Below are 12,871 nucleotides of genomic sequence, written 5' to 3'. Positions count from 1 at the left end.
AGGCGATGCCCCTGCCCGGCTGCTCCGGCGGGGGACGGTGCGAGCGGCGGCGGCGGCGGGGGAGTTGGCGGGGGGCAGCGGCTGCGGCGGCTGCAGCAGAGGGGCCGAGAGCTGGCGGCGGCGGCGGTCGTGAAGGGCATCGGTAGCGGCGGTGATGGCAGTGTCGATGTGAGTGTTTACTGGCTGGGGACCCCGGGGCTGCCGAGCCTGAGGCCGGCGGCCCGGCGGCGAGCGGGAGGCCGGGCGGCGGAGGGATGCTGTGTGCGCGGTGCGGAGCCGGGAGACGCCGCCTGTCGCCGCCGACGGTCGGGCAGAGGCGGGAGCCGGGCGCTGCGGCGGCGGGCGCCGTGCACCGCGGCCCGGTGTGGGGGTCCCGGGCGGAGGCGGGGGCAGCGCAGGCCGAGGGGCGTCTGCGATTGTTCTCAACACCCCTCCCCCACCCCACCCCGTGTGTCTGTTTGTCACTTGCAGCTGAAGATGGAAAGAGCCAGGCGAAGGGGAGGCGGCGGCGGCCGCGGCCGCGGCGGCAAGAATGTAGGGGGCTCTGGCCTAAGCAAGAGTAGACTCTATCCCCAGGCCCAGCACTCCCACTACCCCCACTACGCGGCCTCAGCCACCCCTAATCAGGCTGGGGGTGCAGCCGAAATCCAGGAGCTGGCCTCCAAACGAGTGGACATCCAGAAAAAGAGGTTTTACCTAGACGTGAAGCAAAGCTCCCGGGGCCGGTTCCTAAAGATAGCTGAAGTCTGGATAGGGAGAGGCCGGCAGGACAATATCAGAAAGAGTAAACTGACTCTGTCCCTGTCTGTGGCAGCGGAGCTGAAGGACTGTCTAGGGGACTTCATCGAGCATTACGCCCACCTGGGCCTGAAAGGCCACCGACAGGAGCATGGCCACGGCAAAGAGCAAGCGTCCAGGAGGAGACAGAAGCACTCGGCACCCTCCCCACCAGTCTCTGTAGGGTCCGAAGAGCACCCTCATAGTGTCCTCAAAACAGACTACATAGAGAGGGACAATAGGAAATACTATCTAGACCTAAAGGAAAATCAGCGGGGTCGCTTCCTAAGAATTAGACAAACCATGATGCGGGGGACTGGCATGATAGGTTATTTTGGTCACAGTTTGGGCCAAGAACAGACTATTGTGCTCCCAGCACAAGGAATGATCGAGTTTCGTGATGCCTTGGTTCAGCTAATTGAAGACTATGGCGAAGGGGACATAGAAGAACGAAGAGGTGGAGATGATGACCCACTTGAACTCCCAGAGGGGACTTCTTTCAGAGTGGACAATAAAAGGTTCTACTTTGATGTGGGCTCTAATAAATATGGAATTTTCCTGAAGGTAAGTGAGGTGAGGCCACCTTACCGTAATACTATTACTGTTCCATTCAAAGCTTGGACAAGGTTTGGGGAGAATTTTATCAAGTATGAAGAAGAGATGAGGAAAATTTGCAACAGCCATAAAGAAAAGAGAATGGATGGCAGAAGGGCCAGTGGTGAAGAACAAGAATGCCTCGACTAGAGTGAATTTGAACTCCATCAGGCAAAATTTTAAATCATAAAATTGGCTAAAAGTACTGATCCATAATCATTTGAAGAAGTTTTTCCTCTTTTTTGGCCCTTTGTTATTAGTAATACCTCTGGTAGTTTATACTTCAAGGAGTCTGATTCTCATGTTATACGTAGAACATTATAATTCTTATGGGAATTCCGATCTTCCCAGAGCTAAATAGTTTAGCTGCTTCAACTGCTCCAGACCATTGAAGTATGCAAATCAGCACAAAATGTGACATTCTGACCTTCTAAATACCATAACTAAGATTTACATTGCACTATGACATAATCCTGAAAAAGATACATATACTTAATATGGAAGTGTGAATTTCTATTTAACAAGTTCCCCAAAAAAGTATTCCATCCCTACTTCGTTAAAAGCTGCTAAGCTTACCTGTAGGGCAGTTACCACAGAAACAGAAATTGACCTCAAGTATAATACAAATATATTTATTTATAAAAGTACATGTAGAAATATATCAGTTGTTCATTGGATAACAGTATTAAACCATACCATTAAAGAGTCAAATCTTACAGCTACTACAGTATTCTATAATTTCAAATTTTGTGGTAACCCTGGAGTTTATAGTTGCCATATCAAAGCCGTGGGAGAGTTTTAATTGGTTGTTCTAAACTAGTTATAACCCTATCTTTACCTCTACTTACTGTACCATATATTTTTATTGACTTTCCGAAGTTTTAGGAATTACTTTTATGTCACTGTTGAGTGGGAGGCTTCATCCTATGGCTTTGCTATGGAAATCTTGGTGTTTTAGCCTTTCATGCTAATTTGAAGGTTGTGAGAGGTTTGTTTTTTTTTTTCCCCCAAAATATATCGTGGACTCAAGGTGTTCTATTTTATGCTTCTTCTTTAGCACTCTTTCAGAGGGGTTGGTGCACCAGTTCACTGATACAAAAATACATCTGTAATAATACATTTTAGTAGCACTTTTGCAATTGCTACCCTTAAAACCGTGTCAACACTTCCAATATAAACCTGGCTTTTACAGGTATTTTAATTCCAGAAAAACAAACAAACAAACAAACAAACAAACAACTCTTTTTCTAAAAAGCATTTAGAATATAAATTTTCAGCCTGGGAAAATATTTTAGATTGGTTATAAACATATTTGAAAGGAAAATTCAAGCATTTTCCAAGGTGCTCTTTATGATACTTAAAAAGGTTTACTTTACACAAGACTCACCCAGTTACCTGTATTAAAAATTGCTTTCCAGGAAGTGCCACAGCAATTTTTCAACACCTAAGCAATTTTTAAACAAGTGGATATATTGTATATGTGTACCAACCCACCCTGTATTAACTGACTAGAATTTTATCTGTTGAGCTGCATTTTATTCTGATTGAAACTATTGTCTTTTATCTTGGCTTTATTCACCTCCCACACTATAAGTCCATATCATGTTTAAGAGCCAGACACTGATTTCAACCCCCAAATATAGCTCTCATTTATGAGAGCTGGCTGCATGGATTGAGATCAGAATGTAGCTCTCCTTTTATATACCATAAGTAGTTCAAAATAATTTTAATAATTTTTTTCCTTCAGAAGTTTGTCCCCAAGTACATTTAAGTAAGGTCACTAAGAAAACGTTATGAGTTAAGAAAATAATATTACTGGCCTCTCTTATTTAAAAACAAGCAATCAGTAACCCAGACATATATGCTGGTATTGGTTTTCAGATTGTATTTCACGTTTCCCCAAGTAGTATGAAGGAATCTCATTAGTTCTTCATAAATGTGGACCATCTGGATTACTATGGAACAACCGAAGGTTGGAAGATAGTTGGAAATACTAGAGTTAATAGCACATGGTGGGTGTTGAGACTCTAAAAGTAGCAAGGATCTTTAAACAGTCCTAACTGTAAAATAACTATTGTAGACTTGATAAAAAGTAGCTTTTGGTATATGAAGGAGTGATGTGCACTTGAATTACTGTACTACTGATTGTTATTCCTGCCCATCATAGTGCCTATTAATAATTATCAACCTGTCAGATTTTGGCAAACTGGAGCTGTGCATGTTCCAGTATTCGAGTGTTCCTATCACTATTGCTATGACTGTATACTCTCTCTTAAAAACCTTCCCTCGTAAAATACTTATATCCATTAAGTCTAAATGATTTCTTTCTTGGTTTTTAGTCTGATAAGATTTGAGAGTGTGTGTCTATATACATACATGCGTGTGTATATATACATATACACAATACATGTCAGACTTAACTATCTTTAATTCATTGTATATAAATATTAATTTTGCATTAATTGTTTAACTAAAGAATTAGTTAAGTAGCCAAATCTACATTGTATGTATACTTCAAAGTTATTACCATCTCAAAGCTATAGATTGGTAGATGCATATATACCGGCAATTGAATATACTTTAGAATCACTAAGCCTTCTGCCAGTCCTTTTGTTTCACTTTTTTATATGTATTCATTGAAAAATGAAATGATGTTACAATTTTTTGATACTTAAAATTCCCAATTATTCATTAGCCATAATCAAATAAGATCCAGTTCAAAACTCTGGTATTAGGACATGTATTGCCATGTATCTTATAAAATAAGCTACTATTTTTATCTGTGCAATATACATTTTATTTATTGTCATTTGTAACATAAATGGAGCTGCAAGTGTACATGGTATTCTTCAAAATAATAGGATCCCTGCCTTGAAGACATTAAACTCTTAAGGCAACTGGATGTTAGAAGTCAAAAAATGAACATTCAAGTTAGTAACCAAAATTACTAGTTCATTGTATAATTCTAAAACACTGATGATGTTTGCACATAACCCAAGCATAATGTGGTATAGACTCAAAACTGTAATAATATAAGCTAATAGTATGAAATTTGGAAACGGGTTCCTCATAATAGTTGGCAGTGTGCTCCTAGCAATTGAAAGCAACACTAATCTGTTGCTTAATATGCAAAAGATGCAATGTATTATAAAAGTATTAAAAGTTCTGCCACATTTTATAATTTTCCTTGTTAAAACCCCAAACTGCCATGTCCCTTAAACTTGAGTCAAACACAAGCTTATTTGCACTAAAGAGCATGGCCAAAAAGTAAACGACAGGGTGGAAAAGCTAGTTGGAACCTCTTGAAATAATTGGTTCTAATGGGAGAATTTCACATTTGTCTATTTGAAAGCTATATGGTCCAGGCAGACAATCTGTCAGTTCACTAATTTAATAATGCACTTTACCTTTTGTATATAGAAGATGTACATTTATGCCACTTGAAAGGTGGGATGTGTTTCAATAACTATGTAGTTAGAATCTGTAGGGTGATCTCTTGCATGCAGATGTTTGTGTTGGAACTGCTATAATAACAAGTTTCCATTAAATCAGTGTAACAGAGAAGGGTAGAAGATGCTTTTGAAACAACTCCCAATACATTTAATGAACACTTAAAGTAGAGTTCATATTTGTATTCTTAAGAACTAAAACCAATAAAAAACTACTTCTAGCCCAGATTAGTATTACAGTTGAGACTATATCTAGTTGAGACTCCCCATAATACCCTGAAAGTTAATTTTGGGAATTTGTGCAGAAAAAAAATTTTTTAGTAATTCTGTTTCATTGTTGATGTGTGTTAAAACAACTAATGAAAAGACAGTACATGATACTGTGTAAGAATTAAAGGCATGGTTGGCTGATACAGTGTCATTAAGAAAACACCCAGACTAAAGAAATAAAGTTTCAAATTAAGAAAATGCGAAGAGCCTCAGAACCATTGCTAAAATCAATACAGTATTATTTCAAAATTTGCAGAACTAACTTTCACCAACCAAAAAGGGTATTGGGAGATTTAGTGTATCCTTTCATCCTAAAAACTTCCTGAGATGTACATTTGAAAACTAGATAATTGTTGCTTAATAATAGGTTGTATGTACTTTACTAAGAAACACTGTGTACTAACAATTCATCGAGAATATGCTATATTTACTGCATTCATTTTATATATATGGATAAGAATACATTATATATAATCATCCTATCTTAATATATTCATGTATTTATATTGTAATTTTGCAAATATTTTCAGTAAAATAAACATTTATCTGAGCTGCACAATTTGAAGAGGACGAAATTGGAATACACCCTCAGACACTCATTTTTACTAAGCAGCTACCATTGAAAGCTGGTGTATGTACTATCACTCCTTTAGATTTTGTTTTATGGTTTATTTTAATATCTAAGTGATTAGGACTTAATTTGAATTTTTAAGTGGCGTTCTGAAAATAATTTTTATAAACGTGAGATTTTTTTTCCCTGCTTATTTCAAAATGTCTTTCATTGGAACTATTTATAAAATCCTATTCCAAGCTTTATGTAAGGGCTTTGCTTAGTCACCACATAGTTTGAAGTCTGTGTTTACTAAAACACCAAACGTCTTTGGCAGGATAAAAATCTAAAGTAAACCACAAAGAGAAGTTAAAATTGACCCTATGCCAACAGAATAACAGAGGTGTAATACTTATCACTGCCAAGTTAGATTCTTATAGTCCTTCTGAAGTTTCCTTAAAGATTTTTTGAATTTCACAAGTAACATGGCTAACGGCTAACCAACCCATCACAGGAAGAAAATAAGGATATTAGTATGCTGTTGAGACAGACCATAGTCCACAGTGCTGTAGCGATGAGGTACAGGGAAAATGTGTTTTTCCCAATTTAAGGTCATGTGAAAGTTGAGTTTTTAACTCACGCTTACTGTCACAAAGTAAAGATACCAAAACTTATGTAGGTGGATCTTGGAAAAACAATATATGTATTAGTATATTTTCTTCTATAACGTTAAAAAAAAGTTTTTTTTCTTAATTTGACTTGTTTTTTAAAATTAAATTTATTTTGGTAGTTTTTAATCAATATTTTTGAATAGGGAAAACATGTATGGTACAAAATTTAAACGCTACGGTTAGGTAGACAGTGAAAAGTAACCGGTGTTACCGATTTCTTGCGTATCCTTCTAGAGTTACTCTGAATATACAAGCATATGTGTCTATACATATATTCTTTATAAACATACAAAGGAAAATATATACACTGCCCTGTGTATATGTCCTGGTAGTATCAGTTTTAGATCTGTCATTTTAAATGAATTTTTCCCCTTTTACTTAGATACCATACTTGTACTAGTTAACATAGCACTTAATTTGAATTATATTATTACACCAAGGGAACCTCAAGGAAATTTTGAATGAATCCCATTAATATTAACTTAAGATGCAAATATGTGTATATATTAATTTAAAGTGTATAAATATTTAATTTCCCTTCTCTGTCCCTAACCACCTTGCCCTTCCTGTCTTTCCCTGTTCCTTCTCTCAAAAGACTATTGGTCTTTTTCCTAAAGTAATACAGTTGAGGACTGGCAGGATATTAAACTATTTTACCAAGTGTTAGGTTAACTATGTTCTCTAATGAAAAACACTGATATTTAAAGCTTTAATAAATTATTACTTAAGTTTTACTAATTCTTTTAATATCTTATTGTTATCCAAAGACCTTGCCATTATGAGAGCAAATAAGTAATGGAACTATAGTGAAAGGTTGTGCTATGACTGTTGAAATCTTTTGATTTGTTAACATGAGCTTTTATCTTTATTATGATGAGGTTATTAATGAATAATTCATTTAGCAACCTAGTCAAATCCAGTACTAAACAAAGGGTAACACTAGTCCTGATTGTTTAAGGCATGGATTCCCCACTGAAGGACTCAGAGTCCATCAGATGTCTTTGGGACCAGAAGGGGTACTATGATGATTTGAGGAGAGAGTAAAAACTTTGGGGCTATAAGGTTACAAGTACAACTAAATCATCTCCATTCTCTGCTGGAAGACTATTAAACAGTAAATTGTTTGAAAATAAAGTTAGCATAATGCTTTAATAGTTTTTAAAACCCCTCCCCCCCCAAAATCAAAATCAAATTCTCTTCTCATTCATATCAAACATGTATATTTAAAGTCATTTTTCTAATAACCACCAAGAAAAAATTATCTGAAAAATTGAAAGTCACATGCTGGAACCTTAAAGGATATTATCTAGTTATAAATTAAATCAACCAGAGGAAAAGATCTAGTACTATTAGAAGTACCTTAAAGAATATGAGGGTTGAGGAGGAATTTTTTAATAGATTGATATCTGTAAATTTTATGAAAATATTAAAAAGTTTTAAAAATTCAAGCACTGGTTTAAACATTAAAAATATATCTCCATAATTGGTGGCATAATTTCCTGTTTGTAAATGAGAGAGTTGTTAGAAGACAGGACCCTCTTAAATATATATTTTTAAAGCATAAAAAAGTGTTTATTTTAATGATGAATAACCCATCATCCTTTACAGAATCTATAACATTGGTAAAACTCTCCAGTATTTACTTGTTCAAGCTTAAAATGGTTTATAGATATTGCTTCTTATTTAAGGAATGGGGTCAAAAAGAAGGTCAATTCTCCTGCAGGAACGAGTTTTGCTTAAAAAATTAGGAATTTCTCATCCTTAATCAAGGAGTTTCTCATGTTGGTGCTTTCAGGTAAATTGTGTTTTCCAAACTTTACCTTCTTTCAAATATTCTTTGTGAGAAATGTCTTACTAAGGCCAGTGACATCTACCAGTAAATAAAAACTTATTCATAATGAAATTAGTGCTGCTACAGTGAAGTGAATTTGTGATGTGAATGTAAAGGAAATACTTATTAATGAAATATACATTTTCTTCCTTTCTGTTGTTGGCTTTTTTCTAAGATTGTATAGGAGTTGTCTGCCCTCTCATTTCCCCCCTTATATAGTTTCTGTGTTATTCTATTCAAAGTGTTGATTGGTTTCCAGGAAATAATAGGCGTAAATAAAAGGAAAAGTAATCCCTAAGAAAAATGTTCATAGTAGTTAAAAGTTAGACTTGCTCCCAAGTGTAAGATTAGGGGAAAAAATGCTTTTGTGGGCTTTTGTCTTTATCAAAATGGTGGTATAAATCTGTTTATTTGATCTGATTAAAGACAGAATTTCTTGTGAGATACCTATATTCAGAAATCCTTAGTGTCTTATTTTTCTTGGAGTAGTATAATACATACTCTTCAAGATTTTATTTATTATTTGTTGTGGATTTGATGAGGCTGTTGCCTAGAGCTAACAAATACACAAGGAAGAGAGAAGAGAAAGGTAGTGGTTTACTATTTTGTTTGCCTATAGCAAAAGAAATCAATATAACAAAATGGAAGAAATAAGACTTCTCAAGACCAAATCCCTATTTATTTAACCTTTAAAAGATCATTTGAGAAAGAATAATAAGACCTAATTCTTCCAGCGTAAGGCCTGACTCTCAGTAAACCATTTAACTTCAGTTAATGATTGTGCTAGAATTCAGAACAAGATTGTGCTAGAAGCTAAGGTTCCCTCCTACTCTAAACTTCTAATAATATTCTGTATCAATGAAGTGTGAAAGAAAAAAACAGAATACCAGAATTGGAAAGTATAAGACAATCTGTATTAAAAACAAAATAATGCAGCAATCTGTGCTTATACCCAAAAGAACAGGAAGAAGTGGCAGTTTTATCACATGTATGTATCTCTTCAGCCACACAAAATGAAATTTTGTTCCTGGCCCTTCTTAAGATCAAACTGTTTACACTAACTGTACAATCATCCTATGCTTTAATTTTTTTATGGAAATACTTTTATTATCTGTATGAGGTCTTATTCTTTGGAAGCATTACTTGTTTCTACACATTCTGTAATCATTTCTTACATTCTGCATGACAAAAGAATTTTAAAAATTAACATCACACCCTGAAATGGCATTGTACCTGAAAGAACCTTAAATTACGTTGCTAAGTAATACACCACTGCTATCATTTCAGGGGCCCCTGAGAATCAAATACTACCTTTGACCTCTATTTCCTTGGTCTACTGAACGTATTACGTTAGAAATAATGATGTTTAACAAAGGAAATCAGGAAGGGCACTGAGCTGTGAACGATATGGTTCTACTTTAGAGGACCCGTAACTACTAGAGTGTGCAAAGATAAAACATCATAATGAGTTTGTTTGTTTTGTTTTTAGCCTTGAGAAACCACCAAGGTTGGTGATTGAAGGAGAAGAGAAGAACACATAAGGGTTTTTGTCCCAGATGCTTTACTTAGGCGCCCGAATCCTCCAGTATACAGTGCCACCACTGTCAATAGATCAAATGGAAAAGAGTGACACCTTTCTCCCTAGACCTCTCCTTCTGGTGCCCATTGGTTTATCAGAGACCGTGCTTAAGAGTTACCAAAGTGTATTTTGAAGTGTGTATACACATGTGTATTTCATTAATTTCAAAAATCTCTGTGCACATAAAATTTCATTGCAGAAATAGTCCATATGATAAAGCAGCCTTTAAGCCTGGTGGTGCTTTGCAATAGCAATCTTGTTGGTCAGTTCGCAACAAATTCTGTTGAGAGTGGATTGCCTGTTGTTAGAAATTTTTTTTCTCCTCCCTCTTCTCAATATAGCAGGTACATTTTAGGTTCTTCGCTGTTTCTTCTTCAATGCTGTTTGAAAGCTAAGTGGGATATGAGAGAACGGTTTAGTTGGCAGTTATTTGCCCTTGCAGTTTTGTAGAAATTGTCCCTATCTTCCCATTCAAACATTCTGAGCACCAATACCAAAAGATCATACATAAGTGCCAAAACTACCCATAAAATAAAACAACAGAACCATTAAGATAATAATTTAGGGGATGCCTGGGTGGCTCAGTCAGTTAAGCGTCCGACTTTGGCTCAGGTCATGATTTCACAGTTGGTGAGTTCGAGCCCCACATCGGGCTCTGTGCTGACAGCTCAGAGCCTGGAGCCTGTTTCAGATTCTATGTGTCCCCCCCCCCACACACACACACCCCCCCCCGTCTGCGCCTCCCCTGCTTGTGCTCTCTCTCGCTCTCTCAAAAATAAACGTTAAAAAAAAATTTTAAGATAATTTAGGAATAAGGATAAGGATATGTACAAGACACCTAGATATAAAAAAATTCCTTATCATTTGCTAATTTGCTTCAGAAACTGCTGTATTTTATTTCTAGGTGTTTCAGACTAGCAATGTGGTTTATACCAATGGTTGACAGTCTAGAATTTCAATAGAACAAAATAATTTGAAAGTTCAGGTGAATTTATTATGGAATTTTATCTATTGCTGTTCTCCTTAAAGGTTAAACCATGCTATAATCATTTTAAAAAATAGAATTTTAAAATGTCCTCCCTTCTTTTACCCCCCTGTCATAGTAAGAACACTAATTTCTCCCAATACCAACACAGCTCCTCTCCATCCTATTTATTTGTTTAGATGACAACTGAAACACAATAAAGACTGAAAAAATTGCCCTATGAACTAGATCTATAGACTCAGAAAGGACTGCTACTTAACTAATATCAATACTGTTACCGTATTTCTGTACAGGAATTTAGTATGAAAGGAAACATTTCACTTGGGAAGATATGGACTGAAAGGTCAGTTATTCCAACTTTTCAGTATACACTGTATCTTCAGGAAATACTTTGACTAGCACGATTGACAAGTAATTTCAGAAACGAATGTAGCCTCTAGGAAAATTGCACCATGACCATTTTTAAAGAGAAGGTGGTAACAAAAGAAAGAGGCAATCTTCTTAGTATTAACAACCATTACTTATTGAATACCTACCATATATTAAACATTGCTGAACCCCTGTAACTATTCTACTTATAACAACCCTATTGTCACCATTTTTTTTATCATCACCATTTTAATATGATTTTCCAGAGATTTTCAAAACTGGTTCAGTATTTCAGAACTAATGTATTTGAACCCAAATTGACACCAAGCCAAAGACTGTGTTCATTCAATTAGGCCGAACTATCTTTAAGACTTACTCCAAAATCTAACCCCCTGACTAATATAGCACAGTCTACCCCCATGTATTACTGGTAAATCTGCCTCAGATTACGAGGAATTATTTTATCCCAAACTAATCCCCATATATGGGGCTAGTACCACCAAGAGACACTCCTTATATAAGTGTTCATCTAGTTTGTTAAAGTTCAGTGCTATTAAATACAACTTATATGATCTTTATGGATTGAACCTCTAGTCTCAACCGTTTTAAATAAATGTCTATTTTGGAAAGAGATCACATGACAATATAGATGGATCATCCCAATTTAACCCTTAAGTGCAGAGAGAAGACAAATTACTATTTACTGTGGATCTACTATTTCATTTTCATGACCCGAAATCAACTGGTCATGTTGAATTGATCTGGAAACAAGTCGTGTCAATATCAGTGAAAAGTTTATTGTTTTTTGAAACTCTTTTTACCAACTTACTCTTCCTATATCACTCCACTGATTTTCGTATTTCGTTACCAAGTCTCCCCTTCTTTTCCATATCCCCAGCAGAGTAAACTGAACTGACCCTATTTACAGACACATATTTTCCTCTGTTGCTCCAGGCCAGTGGTTTTCAAATTTTGGTTTGATTCAGAATCAACCAGAGGGCTTGTTAAAACAGATTGCTGGCCCCGCTTCCTGGGTTGAGTCTGTTGGCCTGGTGTGAGGAGGGGACCAAACATTTGCATTTCTGACACATTCCCAGATAAGCTGATGCTGCTGCCTTGGGGAACACATTTTAAGAACCATAGCTGCAGGTTGATGTGATCTTACCTTAGCTACAAAAGACAGGGAAGGAGAAATGTGGTCATAACAACTGTAAGATCTTGGTAAAAAGAAGTCTCAGTGCTATTCATTCAGCCTTGAGAAATTTACAAATCTAAAATAATATTTTTTATCAATTGACTAGACTTTGAGTAAAAATCATTTTCTTCTCTCTTTATCCTGTCATGACATTTAATAACTTTTCTTCTGATTTTTTGACAACTATCTTGAGATAACTCTGATAGGAACTAATAATTAGGAATTCTTATATGAAAAGCCTAGCATTCAAATTTATGGAGACTGAAACATGTTTTTTAATTTATCAAATAGCTGGTATATAAATCTTAGTAATGGAAAGTAAATAATTTCTATACTCAACGGTTACTAATACAACTGTTAGGAAATATTAAACATTAGGACTTGAAGGGACCTTAGTTTAGTCCCTCAATTTTACATTTTGTGACATGTATCATGTAGCTCAAATGGTTCATAATTAGTAAAATAAGCCAAGTAAGTAAACAGAAAATAAAGGCTAAAGGTTAAAATGCCAATTGTCTCTTAAGATATATAAGCGATAAGAAATATACTAATTTCTTTTAAATGCATATATTTTTATCATCTTCCTATGTCTTATCTATGT

At 36.1% G+C, this 12,871-nt stretch overlaps 1 protein-coding gene across 3 annotated transcripts in view; it reads left to right on the top strand.

Annotated features, from left to right (window-relative positions):
* The first annotated feature begins 45 nt into the window (after positions 1-45).
* The window catches only part of PURG (purine rich element binding protein G), a 36,702-nt gene continuing 23,876 nt past the window's right edge, over positions 46-12,871 (top strand). Inside the window, exons 1-3 of one of the 3 annotated variants that reach the window (XM_040490188.1) lie at positions 46-168; positions 472-1,341; positions 3,584-3,585. In XM_040490188.1, the coding sequence (XP_040346122.1) occupies positions 478-1,341; positions 3,584-3,585 (866 nt within the window). In that variant the 5' untranslated portion in view covers positions 46-168; positions 472-477. Of the gene's footprint in view, positions 169-471; positions 8,593-12,871 lie in introns of those variants that run through there. The other 2 variants (XM_040490187.1, XM_040490185.1) reach the window with 2 other exon arrangements.

Source organism: Herpailurus yagouaroundi, unplaced genomic scaffold (assembly GCF_014898765.1).
Source record: "Herpailurus yagouaroundi ecotype Mexico unplaced genomic scaffold, PumYag 181, whole genome shotgun sequence".
NCBI classification, from domain to species: domain Eukaryota; kingdom Metazoa; phylum Chordata; class Mammalia; order Carnivora; family Felidae; genus Herpailurus; species Herpailurus yagouaroundi.
The sequence above is the reverse complement of the archived record's forward strand: the minus strand, read 5'-3'. Positions and strand labels throughout refer to the sequence as shown.